The 18,485-nt window shown below is 41.6% G+C and overlaps 1 protein-coding gene across 3 annotated transcripts in view; it reads left to right on the top strand.

The window, feature by feature from the left end:
* The window catches only part of ANKK1 (ankyrin repeat and kinase domain containing 1), a 231,976-nt gene extending 215,156 nt beyond the window's left edge, over positions 1-16,820 (top strand). The window contains exons 8-9 of one of the 3 annotated variants that reach the window (XR_013608827.1): positions 9,574-12,655; positions 16,348-16,820. Coding sequence is in view for 1 of the 3 variants with exons in the window: in XM_078682357.1 (XP_078538483.1) it covers positions 9,574-10,880 (1,307 nt within the window). In the remaining 2 variants the exon portion in view is untranslated. Of the gene's footprint in view, positions 1-9,573; positions 14,073-16,347 lie in introns of those variants that run through there. The other 2 variants (XR_013608826.1, XM_078682357.1) reach the window with 2 other exon arrangements.
* The last annotated feature ends 1,665 nt before the right edge of the window (positions 16,821-18,485 follow it).

Here is an 18,485-nt window from a genome sequence, read left to right as displayed (position 1 = left end):
AATACCAGTGTCCAGGTCAATTTACGGGGTGCAACAGGGTATCCTTTGGACACCCGTCACCCTTGAAATCGCGTTCTCAAATTGCGATTAGCTAATTGCTAATCGCAAATTGAGAATTCCTCCCCATTCATTCCTATGGGCCTCTTGGCCCATATGAATCAATGAGATGTCATTCCTTATTTGCGAATCGCACTCTGCGAGTCGCAGATAAGGAATATTTAGGAATTGCTAATATTTTAGCAAATCCTACATGCATCTGATTTTGCGAATCCCTAAATGCGAATCCTTAAACTTCGCAATTAAGGACTCGCAAAATCGAACGTTGATGCATCTAGCAGTTAGTTTACTAAAATACACTTTTGCAATATATCAAAGTAAAGTCCATGTTAATTATTTTTATTTTCTTTAAGTAGTCATCCACCATTAGAATAGCTCTCCTATTTACCTCTTAGCCAAATAAATAAATTGTCTTTTGAAGCTTTTATCTTTTTAAATGTAGTTGAGTGCTGAACTCTCAATGTAGATTTAAGCATTATAAGCTTCTGCGTCAAATCTGGAGTTAGATATGACTGTACCCTAGCTCGTGAGAACGTTTGTGAGCAGTGAAAACTTTACTGCAGGCATATAATTGATATTTGACTTTGAAGCAGCCCACCCTACCTGTACACACTTTATAGTTTTTACAACATTTTCTATTTAGTTTTATATTGCAATATAGAAAACAATGTTAATGCACAGAGATTTGTAATATAGATCAATCAGAAAATGCGGTACATAGGTGTGAAAGGCATCACTCTTTTACAAAAAGCAAACTACCTTATAGCATATAATGGTGACAACAGATTAAACTGACACATTTTCCTTTCAGTATGTACCTTTAGCTACATCAGGGCGACACACTTTATAGTTAACGTATAAATATGTCAAACACTTCAAATACATTCCTAAAACAATTTGAAGTTTTAGGGAAAAACACAACCAGTTAGGCTCTGTTTGTCAGCCATATCTGCCCACAGGTCAAATGCAACAGAGATCCAGTTTCATAAAAAAAAAATCGAATTCAGCACACAATTACATTCAGGGGCCGAATATGATGTCGGGCGGATAGCCTCGGACTGATACAGACTCGGAATCCCTGTTCGGTCGGAGTCCCATTGTTCCCTTTGGGAGCTTGTGCTCCACCTGACAACTGACCATAACACAGGCTCCTATGGGGAAATGGGGTGTTTGCAGAAAACCCTTCACCCAGTCGCAGGCATCCAATGGAGCTAGCCACACAGTGCAGGGTTTTACAGGGGGGTCCCTTAGGTACCCCCTCGGACATCAACCGTAGGCCATGACACTTTCCGACTGCCTTTCCGTGCCGGACAGGCTGACGCGGAAAGGCTGTTGGAAATCGATATCGAAATCCCGAGGCAGAAACACTGTCCATAGGGGTGTACAATGCGGTTCCGACAAACACACATACTCTGTGAGTCGCTCGGAACCGATTCGGAATGGTCACGTGGTTTACAATCCGACCGTGAACATCATAATCGGGCTGTCAGAATGTAAACCAACTGAGTCAGTTGGAACGGCTCAGACGCAGTCGAGGAGATTCCGACTGTTGGAACGAGACTTTCTGTCTGACATGTAATCAGCCTCTTTGTGTAGTGGCTGATACACCAAATCTCACCTCATATTTTCATGAATACTCTTCTTATTTGCTATAAAGACCTTTGACAGAATGCAAACAAATCTGAGCACCTTAGGTGGTATGGTATGCGTAAAGTGTTTGCTGAAAACACTTTTACAATGGAAACACCATTGCACCACTATGCGTACATTTAAAATACTAACGCTGCATACAGAAATTACATCCAATAGATTTTATTGCCTCAGCTTCCTTTCCCATACCAATTTGTTTTTATCATCCATTAATTATCCCAGAAATGAATGTGTGTAGACTGCTGCTAGCTGGAAATCCCTAATGCTTCACACCCTCTTTCTGCTTCCTCAACAAAAGGACACTGGTCAGCCAGTTCCCAGAACTGTATGCCTCTGGAGCCCAAACTAAGTTTTGCTAGGATTGCGCTTAGCTTTAATTTTTAGGTCTAAAATTTCAATCTGAAATTGAAGGATAGGATTCTTAATCAGGTACCCTACTTTGATGGCTTTCTACATAGGTAAAACACCCCATAAACCAGAGACAGCAAGGCTAAAATTAGATGGGAGGAAGTTAATTGAAGCAGATTTTCACATGACATTTGGGTTTATGGGTTTATAAATAGCATTATAGAGAACGGTAGGGTCTGAGTTTCAAAAATAATAACTTTAATTATTTAAATTCTCGTATTGTGGCCTTATCAAATAGATCCTATTTATCCGAAGGCCAAAAGTGCAGATGCAACTTCAGTATCAGGGACTCTCTTTGAATGCTATGCATTGAGGAGTTCATACACTTTGACTTTCTTTCGTCAAGCTTATCTCCCAAATGTAACATCTGCAGAGACTAAATTCCACATTTTCTAAGGTAGTAAAAATATTTTTGGAAAAGTCACCTAGTTACCTAATTGTAGGAAGCAGGATGAACAAAGAACAAAAAATTGTCAAGGAAAGATACAATTGTGCAAACTGAGGTATTCAAATCCTGAACTCACATTGTCATGAGGTGGAGGTGTAATGTAACTCTGAACTGGTTCTTCACCTTCTGGCTTTATCACATGTCTTTACAACATTTCTTGAATTGTTGGTCCTTGTGAATCCTTCCATCATTGCTGGATAATAATATATGTTTAGCTTGTAGATCATATTCTTACACTTGTGTTAAAGCTGTGCTTGTCGGAGTCAGTTTTCAGATGGCACATTATTATCATTGGATTCCGTCCCACTCTGTCCTGCCTCACTTCATCCATTTAAGTATTTATGTAGTCATTAGTGTTAAATGACACTATGTTTTCTATTGTGGTTTCTTTCCAGTGCTTTACAGGCCATGCAGATTATAGGAAGAGACACATTCCAGGGGAAGTTTAAGTCCAGCCGATGGCTTGAGTTTGCGATTAATAATCTTTGATTAAGGCCCTTGATCTATGAGGGATTCCATTAGAAAAGTAGCCTGAAGAGTTCAGTCTTTAAAAGCTTCTTTTTAGAGATACTATAACGTCTCCCCCTCCAGGAGCTCGCCATTGTACTTCCTTTTTACTGGAGCTGTTCCTGAGGTAATTGCAAGCACAGTGATAGCCCTCAGTCATACACCATACAGACATCTGCATGTGATTCTGCTAACAAACTTTGGGGTATATTTGCAACGAAGCGACAGAGTGTGGCATTAGCCTTCGTGGCTTAACGCTGCACTCCATCACTTCAGAAAACGCAGGGCGGCACCATATTTCCTACAATATGGTGCAGCCCCCTGTTTCCCCCTGAGCTGGTGCTAAACTTAGCAGCCTAGCGCCAACGCAGGCACCCTTGCACCACAGTGCAAGGCTGTCTGCGTTGAGGGGAAGATGGTTTATGCGCAGGAAGGTCTCCATTCCTGCACATAAACAATGGTTTTATTACGTTTTGTAACCTTTATGTGTGCTGCTTAATTTTTGGGGGGATTGTTTATGTGCAATAAAAGGTCTCCTTTCTGCACATAAAAAGATCAATGGCAATTGCAGCACACATGGAAACAGCATAAATGAAGAGAATTAAAGCCTTTCTCCTCGTTTTGCCTGTTTAAGAACAGGTTTCCCTGGTCTTAATTTTGGCGCTGCCTCATATTTACGTTGTAAATATGTGTCTGAGTCAAAATAAAATGGGTGTTGCGGTGGAATGCCCACAGCAACACCCATTACCCTCCCCTTTCATGCTAAGTACAGCGTGAAAGGGTGCCTTATTTACAAGGCAGCGTTAAGCCACATTAAGTGGCTTAACGCTGCCTTGTAAATATGGTGAAGCCCCTATCGCCAACACAACGTCACTGAAAGTGACGTTGTGGTGGCGATAGGTGCTTGTAAATATACTCCATTCTGTAATCTTGTTGAATGTAGGATTTTGTGCTTTCTATTTTAACCAACCGGCGCCATTTTATTTGGGGCTACATAACCGTAAACATTATATTAGTTTGTAGAAGATGCCCCCGTGTGCCACAGAAGGAAAGGGAAGTGATTATGACGCACAACACTTTTTTCCTAATCCAGTGGCACCTAATCCCAATGCAAGCACACTGCAGAAAAGAGGGAAAACAGAAGGTGAGAAACAGAATTTCCAAAAGCACCAAACGATAACAGAAATACAAAGGAGAATCAGGCCTATCAGGGGAAAGACAGAAAATGTTAGTGAGAGTGTTTGACAATGTATGACAGGAAGTAAGTGAACAGAATGATCCATAGAGCTGAAAATAAAATTAAGAAAAAATGGAAAAAGAAAGCAGGCATGAAAAAGAGAGAGAGAGAGAGAGCATCTTAAGACATACAAAATGATAAAAGAGGATATAAAGTAGATATAGAATGGACAGGAGAGGAAAATGGCGGTCTGGCTAGAAGAGAGGTTTTGAGCAGTGCAGGTAAAGGAAAGTGTTATGAAGGTAGTAAAATAGAGAAGAAGGATGAATATTGACACCAGAAAAATGACAAGTGAATAGTAAGAAAATAACAAGCATTGGCATAGCCAATAGGTCTCGCCTTTGGGACCTTATAAGTGTTTAGCCATGCAACAGTTAATGTTGTTGCAGTAAGGATATTGTGCTGCATAACTAAATACTTTTTAAGGTTCCAAAGGCAAGACCTATTGGCTATGCCAATGCTTGTTTATATCTGTCAGGCGTAGGATGCTTCAAGGTTTAATATATAAATCATCATGATGACTACATGTCCCAGAATGCATCTTTGTACACATTTCAGCAACAAAATGATACTGTGACAGTTTCAGCGTAGGAGTCGAAACAGGATTGGACTATTTTACAGTGTTATTAATAATGGTGGCTCTTCAGAGATGCACATTTGGTCCCAGCATGATGCTCTCCCTGGCCAAAAATAAAACTTGAATTAAGTTCCATAGTCTAAAATAACAATGGCCATGAACACTACATGTCCTAGAATGCATTTAAGTGAATTACCAAGTAACGCAATGGCCTATTTCAAGTTCAAGCCCTTTAAGTTGCACAAGAATTGTGGGATTGGTAAGACCCTTGTCCAATCAGTACCTAAATGCATCACATAATTAAGAGGTTTCAAAAGAAGTAATCTGACAGTGTTGGACTAAAAAAAGCGACTGTTCTCCATGATCCACTGAAGGTAAGTGCGCGCACGTTGCGATAAATCAATACAGAATGACATTGCTGGCACCATTACCTGTCATTTTGTTTGAACTTTGCTTTTATCGAACAGCCTTGGTAAGCGTAATCAATTAACTGCTAGAAATGCAGCAGCGGCTTCTACACGGCAGAAGGGGTGGGGCAGGGGAGGGGATTAAAAAGATAAATTAAAAAAAAGAAACTTACCTGGCGGCCGCCTCTTCTCCTCCGTCCTCTTCTTCGTCGACACAGGAACAGGAAGCACGACTCCCCTGCCAATCATGACACTGCTCATAGCAGCGTCCTGATTGGGTGAACGCCGTAGTTCAGCACTCAGATGGGGACTGGGAGCCTGGGCATGTTTCCCACCCAGGCTGTGCAACACAGCACAGTGGAGAACATACCAAGTGTGTTGGCCGCCACAAGACATCCGGCCAAACTGTAATTCACACTTGAGCTTGCCACAATTCCTCCCCTGCTCTGTGGGCAGTCCAGCCCACCCTGCCCTACGGAGGAGTACTGAAAAATAGAATGATAATAACATTCTGTTAGTATCATTGTATCCCAGGGTGGAAATGTAGAGAGTTGTTAGGATAGAACTTTGTTAAGAAATATCAGGACAGCACTTTTCAGAGGAGGTTTAAATGGGACTTTTATGAGAGGATATGTTTGAGGATTTTGCCCCAGTAGGATTCCCAATGTACCAGAGATTCAGTAAGCCTTCATACACTTGGATTCATCCACTGCCTTTGAAAATCTGAGTCGGGCCTGACTTTAAAATATTGTACTGGGGGGCTTAACACAACAGAGTTTGAAGACCACTGTTATAGAGGGACCTACAGAGCTGCTCAAAGCTGCAAGTTTACGGAAAACCATAAACTGTGTGTCTGGCTCACCACTTCTTCATAAACCACACTATTAAGCACCAAGTCTAGTAATACAATAACTGCACTTCGGTGGTCTTCAAGCACGACATGGAAACACTACTACAGAGCATAAAAAATAAAGAACGCAATCCCCATCGCACACCCTACAAAACGTGGATTGCTGCCAATGAAGACAAGCACTTAAGTGTCTAACATAGGGGTAGTAAGCTCTATATAAATGCTGAAATACAACACAGGCAACAAAGTGGGTGATAATCTCTCTAATTTACAGCGCTTAGAAATGGGCGTTAAATGAAAACAGTTTTTATTAGCATGTCATTCACCAGATGGACCGCTGAACTGTACCAAACTTCTAAAAAATATGTCCCCTTAATTTAATCCCCCAAACTACTCTCCTCCAGGTGAGCAAATGTGCCGCCCACAATCCTCGAAGCACAATGCCGGCAGAACAACAAAAACAAATTCTAAATTTAAATGCGGACTTATTTTGTGAAAGGAAACGTCTCCGCGCCTTGCAAGCACCTGGACGGTAACTAAGCTTGTGCTGTTTGTGCTGGGATTGGAAGAGGTATCTAATGTAGGGGCAGTCTTAGGGTGCAGAGGTTCCCAAACAAATCGGTATCCGTGTCATCAGGCAGTGCTTGGGGACGAGGACACCAGGGCTGCAGCCTGCAAAGCGTGCCTTACATAAGATCCCGCCCTCTTTCATAACATCTACATTCCGTCCAAAACACCAGCGGAGTTTGCAAACTACCCTGCTTAGTGAAGAAAAACTCCACCAGGGAGGGAGGGCTTTATGACAGTATCCTCCGCCGCTGTAGTTTGTACGCTCGGATGGGTGCTATGGTTTTATATGTTACCTCACAAGCTGCGGGTCCCGCAGTCCCTGGTGTGCGTCTCCGAGTTGGACAGGAAGTAGCAAGTATAATACACAAGCTTCTGATGTCAGGAGATTCTATATTTCCACTCTCGGCATGACGGCTTTATTTTCATTTGCGGAGTTATCCTGCTTCAAAGTACAAGGGGCATTCGAAAAACGAGCATCTATAAGATTCATATCTTTCAGTAATGGTTAAACATTTGTTGCTCGCCTGCACATGTGCTGTACTACATTTCATTCTGCAATTACTAACAGGCAGGCACCATATGTATAATAAAGTAAATTCATAAATATATCCAGTTTTCTTTCACAGAAATAGCCGGAGCAGTTGCGAGTGCCACAGTAGGACATCTGTTTTGCATTATTGGGCACTCATCTGCGCACGATAATTCAAAACAGATGTGGCCCGTGCAGGTAATCATAAGCAATATGCCGTGGGAGGAGCAAAGTCGGGACATGCACCGCCTTTGCCCAATTGCATGCTGTCTTTCTCAGAAAGACGCACGCAAAGGGGAATAGCCTCTGAACGAAAACAAACCACACACATGAGCATGTGGTGAGCTTTCCAAAGCCCTTTTACTGTTTACATAAAGTCTCGCCAGGGCAGCGCATGCGCGCTGCTACAGGCTCGACCTAAGAAGAAACATGATACCAAGAAGGAAAAATACCAAGTAGAGGATGAATGAAGGTAGTACTAGCTACATCTCCATAGAACACTACAAACATTGAGAATAGAAATAGGGGCATTTGTGACCAAATGGAAAGCTATAAATAAAGACAAAATAGAAAAATTACATGCATACAGCGACATAAATCACCAAGGGTAGAGATAACAATGGGGAAGCAATGTGAGATGCAGAGAAAGACATGAGTGGAGGAATAAAGAAAATGCAGAGGTAGAGGAGAAGTAGACAGAAAGGAGATGTACAGCTAAATAGGGAACTCGATTTGAAAAAGGGAACTAAAGTGAGAGTTGAAGATAGAGGCGAGAGATAAAATGACAGGTAGAGTCAAGAGTGGAGGTAAAAGAGGAACAAAGAATGTGTGATCTTTGGAGAGAAGGGGAAAGAAGAAATATTAGAGAGGAGATGGTGAATTCCTGCATGGCTATCCTTTCATAAACTGATTGGTAAACTGGCATTTGATGACCGGTGCAAATATACCTAGGTTTCAGATCAGCAATTCCCTAAAATCAGTGCTTTTGAATGCTTTCAAAGCATACATGTCATCTCAGATTACTGGATGTTTGATTGCTAAACATAAAAATTGCACAAGATGGTAAGTGACAATCCATGGAAAACCTTGCTGCTAGAAACATGAATGCAAGCATAGAATGATTACTCTTAAACTGGAAGGGAGGACCTGAAGAAGGACTAAGATTATCTAATGAGCACTGAAACGAAAGTACCAACATACCTTTCACAAACACAGCTAGAGTACTGATAATCTAACAATGATGGAACAGATTCTCTTGTATACTTAACAAAATGGGAACCACAGTGGAAATCATATTATGCACACATATCAATTCCATTTGAGAAGGACGCTAAATTATACCAGCTACTTATTCTGATTGTCCAGCTCATTATCAAGTGGAACGTGTTCGATGCAGTTACCCAAGTGAAAATGTGTGTTTTGCAAGCATTATCTTAGTTTGCTAATGTTCCTTGCATTATTCTTCAGGCTAGTACCTCTGACAAACCTATAGTGCATCTCAGACACAGTGAAGCTATATAAAGGTCACATTTGCTAGCAACTTATTCCAGTGATGTCACAGATGATAATGGAAGTATGCCTGTGATATCCCAAGTGCTAATGTAAGTGTATTTGTCATAAGCATATCTGTGATATCACAAGTGATAATGTAAGTGTATTTGTTATGAGATTATCTGTGATGGGAAACAGCGTTTACAACGCTCACAGGTCAACGTAGTGCCATTACAATGCAGGCACAACAGTGAACGCGTCGTTACCACGCGTTCCATTGCAATGCAAGTCATTACAACGACTTGCTTCAGGGAACTCATTGTTGGATTTAAAATCCAACACCTTCCCTACTGTTGCACAGACTGGAGTGGGAATAGTGAAATATACTATTCCGAACTCCAGCGCTCCCCTAAAGCAAGCCGTTGTACAGACCTGCGTTGTAATGGAATGCGTGGTAACAATGCGTTTATTGTATTTCCCGCGATGTAAAGGCATACATTGTAAACGCATTTGTGAAAACGTCATCCATCCATCTGTGATATCACAGTTGGTATTATGCGCATGTTTTTGATATCACAGATGCCAATATAACCATTACTGTGATATCACAACTGTAAATATGAGCGTTATGCTATTGTGAGCATTCAAAGATATAATGGGTGCTCATATAAGCATTCCAGTGATGGCATGAATGGTAATAATCATGACTTGATGTCAGATGGTTGACAGCAATGTTAAAGTGTTAATTCAGTGCAATGCATGCATCTTTTGTACGTTTGTGGAAGTCACAAGTGTCCTTAAGTGTTAAAGTACTAACCTTCTTAACCTCTCCCAATTTTTAGGAACAGAAGAACTGTTAGCACATTTGAACCGTGAAAGTGGTCAATATATAACTGATGATGACATAAGTCGCCTGCATGAAAACGATTTTACTTTGCTCCACTTTGCGGCGGTGCAAGGCAATGAAAGCACAGTGACTTACCTGCTGGATCGCGGGGCGAACGTGAACAGTCGAACTGTTAATGGTTTCACGCCCCTCAGCCTGGCAGTGCAGAGAAAACACCCAAACGTTTGCTCCATTCTGATTAAGAATGGGGCTGATGTCAGCATGAGCGATGATGAAAAGTGGTCGCCTTTACATTTTGCAGCGCAGGCTGGAGATGATAGAATTGCTAGACTTTTGCTGGACAACCAGGCCTTGGTCAATGCCCAGGAAGATGATGGATGGACGCCTCTCCACCTGGCTTCCCAAAATGGCTTCTTGAATGTTGTTAGAGTGTTGTTTTCACGACACTGTGCCCCAAACATTCTGGAGAATGACGGTAAAACAGCACTCCACTTGGCCACCTACTTTGGCCATGCTGACCTTGTCAAATTTCTTGTGAACCAAGGAGCAGACACGAACATCAAACAGGAAAATGGGAGGACAGCACTGCACATTGCAGCTGATAAGGGTGAAGTTAGGATAATTCAACACCTACTCGGAAAGGGGGCCACTGTCAACTGCCTTGACTCAAGTCTTTATACCCCTCTGCATATGGCCGCCGTGAAGGGAAATAAAAATATCTGCACGAAACTGATCAAGCATGAAGCCAATGTCAACCTTAAGACTTTACAAGGATGGACACCACTGCACTTGGCAGCCTATAAAGGAAACCTTACCATCATACACCTGCTGCATGAAAACCATGCCAATATCAATGCCAAAGGTGATATGAACTGGACCCCCCTACACTTGGCAGCTCGCTACAGTGAGGAGCCTGTGGTTGCACAGCTTTTGAGTCTTGGTGCTGACCCCAATCTTGCAGAAATGTCGGAGTGGACACCTCTGCACTTGGCCGTGCAGCGCAGTTCTTTCCACAGCACTATCTCTCTTCTAAATCATTGGGCAGATGTCAATCCGAAGAACAAGTTTGGCTGGACGCCATTGCACATAGCTGCCCTCAATGGCAATGCCGCCATTGCAAAGACTCTTCTCAGATCAGGTGCTGTTCGAGATATTGAAGACTCTTGTGGCTGCACTCCACTCCAGCTGGCAGTCAGGAACAACAGGGACAATGTACTTGGTATACTGGAGGGCACAGAGGGACTATGTAGTAGCTCAGAGGGGGACGATGAATCAACATCTGGCTCTTTTGGTTTTACCTGATTATGAAAGTTGGATCATGCTAATCAGCATTTAAAGACTGATATTGGAAAGATGCTGATTATGTTTACTAATTTGCAAAGACCTAATTCTAACTTTTCTGTGTGTCGTATGTGTTTACCAACAAATACTATTTCTGCATGCCTCCGATCAAAAATGCTCCTTACAACACAGGCACATCATTATTGGAGAGAACCTTCTCTCACTGAAGACTGTTCAATTTCCTACCTCACAACAACATTTATAGACTGGGACCATAATATAAACACATGCTCTGGGTAGCGTAAAGATTGACCTGGTGGTACTATTTACTTTGGTGCAACATTAGTTTCAAGCCCGAGACTTTAACAGGCTTCATTATACAGAGCTAAAAATTGACCGTCTATTCTATGGTGACTGCCATAATGATAAAACCACCTGTAGTGATGTCACTGGAGGAGCTTGAAATCCTGTGACATCAATAGGATGAGTGTGATGTAGGTGCATTCCATGCCATTCTCTGACAGTAATATTCTCAGTGTTTTTAATTTTTGGTAGAATTCTGAAACTTTATACTGGGATCTAATGATATCTGAGATGTACTCTACCAATTCCCATCTGTCAGTTTCACGCATTCCTGCTCAATTCACGAATTTGTTGGGATTCCTTACATTTTGATTATTCTTTTCTCATCAACACAGGACTTTCCATTCTTTCCCAATCCCCCACTCTCAATTTGCACTCTTCCCTACAGGGTTTATTGCCGATTTTCCTCATACTCATTGCGTTAGAATTATTTTAAGCTGTTTGCCAAACTTCATTTAAATTGCTCCCTTAATGGAACAACCTTACCATTCAAGATGGGCACAATTAAGTGGATGCTATCCTTCCCCGCGTTAGTTCAAAAATACTTTTGCTGTTGGCTACATGGGGTGTGATGCAACGAGACCACGCAAAATTCTTGATTGCTTGATCTACACATATGTGCAACTTGAATACAATCCACTAGCACTTTATTGAAGCACTCTACTTTACTATTGCTTTGTGGGTGATACAAAGGTATCCTGACATGTTTAATACCACACTTATTCACACATTGATGTATCTCTGTTGAAACAAATTGCCCCCATTGTCAGTCAAGATTTCCCCCATCGAAAATCTTCTCGGATAAAAATCTTTTTTAAAAATCAATTACACTTCTGGTAGAGAAACTTTGCTATATATCATCTTATATTTTGCTTTTTATTTCTTCAATGGTTTCCTATAAAGCATTAACCTAGCCAGGTGGACAGAAGACCGCTTTACATAAAACAAGGCAGATTCTCTGGAGAAGTGTATAAAAGGAAATATACATTTCTAAAAGTAGTTGACAGCTGGAGGGAAAAGAGCTGTCAGATGTGAGGGGAGGGAGAGAGGTGATTGAAGTAGAGGAAGTAGAGGAAGGTTTTCAGTCCTTTCCTAATGTGTCAATCAATCAATCAGTATTTGTAAATTGCAGCTCACTTCCCGTGAGGGTATCCCGGGGCTAGGATCGTGCTGGGATCAGTCGAACAGCCGGGTCCTGAGTCCCTTTCAGAATTCCAGGAGAGAGAACAGTGTTTGAAGGTGGAGGGGAAGGTCATTCCAGTGCTTGACAGCCCTCCATTGTGACTTTTTCGGATGCGGGATGTGTGTGCAAGGGTACGGGAGGTGGATTGCAAGTGTCGACCTGGTTGGTGAAACTTCAGGAAGTGGTTGAGTTATGCTGGTCCTAGGCTGTCAAAAAAGACAAGGGTGGCTGGGCCCAAACGGGAAGGAGGGTAGGCAGGGCCACACTAATATGAAAAAGAAACAATTGCCTATGCCTCCGGGCTAATTAAAGTACACACTGATTTATGTACAAGTAAACCACAGTTTATTAGTTTACCCAAAAACAGTTTATGTTTTCAATTTTTGCTCAATTTACAAAAAAGGGGAATTTCGAAAAGACAGAAATAAGGCCACTATCAACCTCATGTCTTAGCCATATACAATTTCAGACAAACAGTTTATGCATATGTACAGTGAAAAAACATATATTGGACATTATAACAACAAGAAAACTTTTACCAACATGTATTGGACATTATGACGAAAAAAGAAACTTTTACCATAAGAGAAAATCACTATAAATACATTTACAGAGCATGGACCATAAGACCTTACACATTTGAAAATGACTTAACCAACCATTATTAATGGGAAAGAAAAGCGTATTTTCAAAGAAAAACGTGTTTTCAAAACTAATTCAACTACCATAACCTGAACAAGAAACAATCAATTAAATGTCAGGAGCAGTGCCCATTTCAGCATTAATAACAACGTGACATTAAAGGGGGGGGTTTGCCGACGCGTTTCGAATCCTGATTTAAGACTTGCAGGATTCTCGTCAGGGCAGTGTGAATCTAGTCCATGGGAACTGTTTGAAAAGAAAAAAACATGATGTTTACTAAAAAGTGGGTCCTCAAGCCACTACTCTTTGACCAATGTAAGTTACGGAATAATGTGTACCTTGTGTAAATCCTGCCCACAGTTACTCCTGTATTACATAGGAATGTCGTCTAGGTTGTGAGGTTTACGCTGCAACAGAGTAAAGAATAAGTCAAATCCAGCACGGTGGAAGAGGAGACCCTATTGACGCGTCGTAATTGGACTGGTATTGGTTACCTGCGTTCTACGTGGAATCGTTGCCAACCTGTGCGGTGTGTTAAAACACTCGAAATTCTGTTCATTTATTTTCTGAAAATGAGTGGACAAAGCGTGATTTAGTGAATTGATCAAATGGTGACACACTATTGCTGGTTATCCCAACAAGTGATTGACTTACTTCGACACCGGTCCGCGGTGGCCACAGAGGGGGGGTCTGACTCCTACCCAAGTGTTGCCGCCTATGCGGTATCTGTAGACGCTTGATATTCAGCTAAGTTGACAACCTCCTTGCATAAGAAGGAAACTGACCGGAATACAATTCTGCACTACACTAGTTCGCATCCCCAATCATTAAAAAACAACTTGCCCTATGGGCAACTACTGAGGATCAGGCGAAATTGCACTAATTTATGCGATTTTGACTGCCACGCTGCAAGATTCTGCAGTGAGATGGCAGAGAGAGGCTACCCAAAGAAACTGTTGAAACACTCGAGAAACAGGGCCAAATTCACTCCAAGAGAGACATTATTCAAAAAGAAAGAAAAGAAAGATTTGGAACAATTAGTTTGTGTCACAACATTTGGCCAACATACGAACCAATTCAAGAATATAATTCGGAAGAATTGGCATTTACTTGAGACTTTGGAGCACCCCCTCTCTAAACCCATCTTCGCTATGCGCAAGAACAGAAGCATAGGGCAACAACTGATCAAAGCGGACAGTCACATCCCAGTACCCAAGAGTGACCTTGTTGCACAGTGGAAGCTGAAACCAATATGCGGGCACCACAAATGTGGCAACTGTGTGTCGTGTTCAAGCACGCTAGAAGGCGACACATTTACAAATAATGGCATCAGATGGAAGCATGAATGCTTTACGAATTGCAAAACTCGCAATGTCGTCTATGCGGTGGTTTGCCCTTGCAACAGAGTATATATAGGCAAAACAAACCAGCCTATCAATGTTCGGATCACCCAGCACCGATCCCGTCTCAAGAAAAAAGTCTTGACCGCCCCCATGGTGGAACATTTCATCAGTAATGGCCATTCTGAGAATGACTTTAAATGGACCACATTGGCATGGATTGACCCCAAGCACTATCAAGATGTAGACGCAATGCTGTTGCGCAAGGAGGCATATTTAATCCTTAAGTTTGATAGCGTCAACAAGGGCCTAAATAGTCTGAGTGAAATAAACAGGGCTTAAACATCTTCCCTGTTTTTTCTAAAACTCCATGCCCCAGAATGCATCATGATTTTTCTCAAAAACAGACACCTCGTTTTTTGAAATACAGGTCCCAGAATGCAGTATAACCTGTTTGCAATTCTGATTGGCCGTTTAGAATCACATGACCCAAACCGGCGACTGCCAGGGTCATTCACATCTCTGTGGCTGTCGGTCTGGAGTAAGCAGATTGTGTGGAGGATTTTGACAAACTTGCGGTAAGATTGGAATCCGCTTGCATTTGGAACTACAACCAGTGCAAACTGAAAGTTTACATGACAGCGCATTAACGCGCTATTGTCCCGCTTTTCCATAGATTAACTCAATGTCTTACTGTGCGGAAAACTTGGCCCCAGAGACAGAACCCCCTTTTGTGGCCACCGCGGACTAGCGTCCAAGTAAGTGAAGTTTTTGTGGGGTTCACCACTAGCGGCGCACTAAAGTGTAACCAAATTAGAAGCTTATGCCATTGCGCTCTGTCTACTTGTTTCAGGAAATTTAATGAGCTGAATATCAAGCGTCTACAGATACCGCATAGGCGGCAACACTTGGGTAGGAGTCAGACCCCCCCTCTGTGGCCACCGCGGACCGGTGTCGAAGTAAGTCAATCACTTGTTGGGATAACCAGCAATAGTGTGTCACCATTTGATCAATTCACTAAATCACGCTTTGTCCACTCATTTTCAGAAAATAAATGAACAGAATTTCGAGTGTTTTAACACACCGCACAGGTTGGCAACGATTCCACGTAGAACGCAGGTAACCAATACCAGTCCAATTACGACGCGTCAATAGGGTCTCCTCTTCCACCGTGCTGGATTTGACTTATTCTTTACTCTGTTGCAGCGTAAACCTCACAACCTAGACGACATTCCTATGTAATACAGGAGTAACTGAGGGCAGGATTTACACAAGGTACACATTATTCCGTAACTTACATTGGTCAAAGAGTAGTGGCTTGAGGACCCACTTTTTAGTAAACATCATGTTTTTTTCTTTTCAAACAGTTCCCATGGACTAGATTCACACTGCCCTGACGAGAATCCTGCAAGTCTTAAATCAGGATCCGAAACGCGTCGGCAAACCCCCCCCTTTAATGTCACGTTGTTATTAATGCTGAAATGGGCACTGCTCCTGACATTTAATTGATTGTTTCTTGTTCAGGTTATGGTAGTTGAATTAGTTTTGAAAACACGTTTTTCTTTGAAAATACGCTTTTCTTTCCCATTAATAATGGTTGGTTAAGTCATTTTCAAATGTGTAAGGTCTTATGGTCCATGCTCTGTAAATGTATTTATAGTGATTTTCTCTTATGGTAAAAGTTTCTTTTTTCGTCATAATGTCCAATACATGTTGGTAAAAGTTTTCTTGTTGTTATAATGTCCAATATATGTTTTTTCACTGTACATATGCATAAACTGTTTGTCTGAAATTGTATATGGCTAAGACATGAGGTTGATAGTGGCCTTATTTCTGTCTTTTCGAAATTCCCCTTTTTTGTAAATTGAGCAAAAATTGAAAACATAAACTGTTTTTGGGTAAACTAATAAACTGTGGTTTACTTGTACATAAATCAGTGTGTACTTTAATTAGCCCGGAGGCATAGGCAATCGGTCCTAGGCTGTGGCAGGCCTTGTAGTTGTGTATCAGCAACTTGAATTGGCATCTTTTCTGGATGGGGAGCCAGTGGAAGTTCGCTGGTGGGTCCATTGAGAAGGTCGAGGATGAGTATGGCAACCGCGTTCTGTATCGAATATCTAGGTACGGGTCACACCCATCAATAAACTATGGTTTTTCAATGATTTACTGTAAAAAAACTGAATATCAAGAGAATGGAAAAGAACATAAGAATACGGTTGTCATGACAAGAACAAAGCAATATTTCATACCCCCCTCCCTTTCTCTTTATTTCTCTTTTCTAAGGCTCAGCCTGCTGCCTGGTCAACAGGCAGCCATTATAGGCATATTGCACTGCCTATTTCTCTGGTTGCTAGCCATGTAATTATTCCCTTATAAATGTGAACTAAATACATGATTTTGTAATAAATAATGGGCAATGCATTGACCAAAAAATGTGTTTTTTCTTTTCAAGCATGTTTCTTGATTTTCCAAAAAGCAATTCTGGTGTGTGGTAGTAAGTGTGCAGTTTAGTGCAAGGGGGGACTAGGAACCAAAAACAGTCTTGGCAATAACATTCAAACCACACCCACATTGCAGGAGTCCGTGTCTACTTGGAGCCATAAGTGGGTCATGGCAGCACACCCTGAACACTTGCCCCGCGAAGGGCACATCAGATTGATTTGAACTTGAACACAGGTGCAAATATTTTTGTCAAAAGATCTTACCCAACCTGCACCACAAAATGTAAGAAAATAGAATTTCCGATTTGATAAGAGCCAGTCTACAGTAGTCTGTTCGTTAAAGCTACCCAATGACACCCAGTTTTAAACTTTATGGCCCAGAATGTATTAAAATTGGGCAACAAAGTGCTGCGTGAAAATTTGCAACATCTGGGGCATATTTACAAGCCCCTTGTGCCACCAGTGTGTCACTTTTTGTGACCCACTGGCAGCGCATTTTGCAGTGCCATATTTACAAGGACACGTAAAGCCAACGTGACTTTTTGTGTCTTGGTAAATTGGCCCCCTTTTCACGCAGCACTCTGCGTGAAAGGGGCGTGTCATGGGTGTTGCTGTTGGTGTTTCCACAGAACACCCATGGCTTCTGTCTCATTCCCAGATTTACAATCTTTTGTAAACCTGGGAATGCATTAGAATGCTACACCTCCTCAGGGTAGGCCTTGGGAGGTGCACCGAGGAAAAATGTTTTCATTTTTCTTCATTTTTTCTTCTTTCTCTGCATGCTTTATTCTACAGTACACATAAAAAGAAAGAGGAAATCACCTCTTGTGGTAGTTTTTGTGCAGGAAGGTGCCCCTTCCCACACAAAAACAATCTAACCTGAAATGCAGACAACCTTGCACTATGGTGCAAGGGTGCCTGTGCTGGTGCATGGCAGCTAATTGTGCACCAGCACAGTTGAAAGCACAGGGATTCAACACATTATTGTAAATATGTTGCATCCCTGTGCTTTGAAAGTGACTCAGTGTGGCACAGCCAAATGACTTGCGGTGCCGCGCTGAGTCACTTGTTTGTATATAAGGCCCATCTGTTTTTTGCAAATGGCATAAAATTGCACAGCACCATGTTTACAAAGAGTTTTCGAGTCAATAATGTCATTGAATACGCGTACACCAAAAATTACATTCTAGCAACGTGCTAAGCATTTTGCCACAGCACAAAGGCAAGAGTTCTCCAATACAAATTTCAACACAATAAAATAATTGGGTCCTTTAAAATGTTTAATTTTGTAGAAGACACATTTAATGCTTGGGAATATAATGCTATATTTTACTTGCCCATTATTGTGCCTCGTTCAATTTGGATTTCACATAAAGCTGGTTCATGCCATTTTAGTACTTCTGGCCTTGTGTGAACTCCTAAGGGTGTTTGCGCTGTTTTCTCAAAATTACCCCACCCTTGCTTTCATTATCAATGGCTTGGTGCTTAAAGCATACAGGGCCATTTAGCCTTGCTCCTGTGTCAGGTTTTTGGTGCAAAATATATTTTTACAGAGATGTTTATGACACTGCTATTGGCACCACTTTGCATCGCATTGCATTGCTATGACACCCTCAAATTCATAGTAAATATGAGCCCAAATAAACTTTTGTTTAAC

This window comes from Lissotriton helveticus, chromosome 3_1, assembly GCF_964261635.1.
Source record: "Lissotriton helveticus chromosome 3_1, aLisHel1.1, whole genome shotgun sequence".
Taxonomy (NCBI): Eukaryota; Metazoa; Chordata; class Amphibia; order Caudata; family Salamandridae; genus Lissotriton; species Lissotriton helveticus.
Note: the sequence above shows the minus strand (reverse complement) of the source record. Positions and strands in the feature narration are given on the sequence as shown.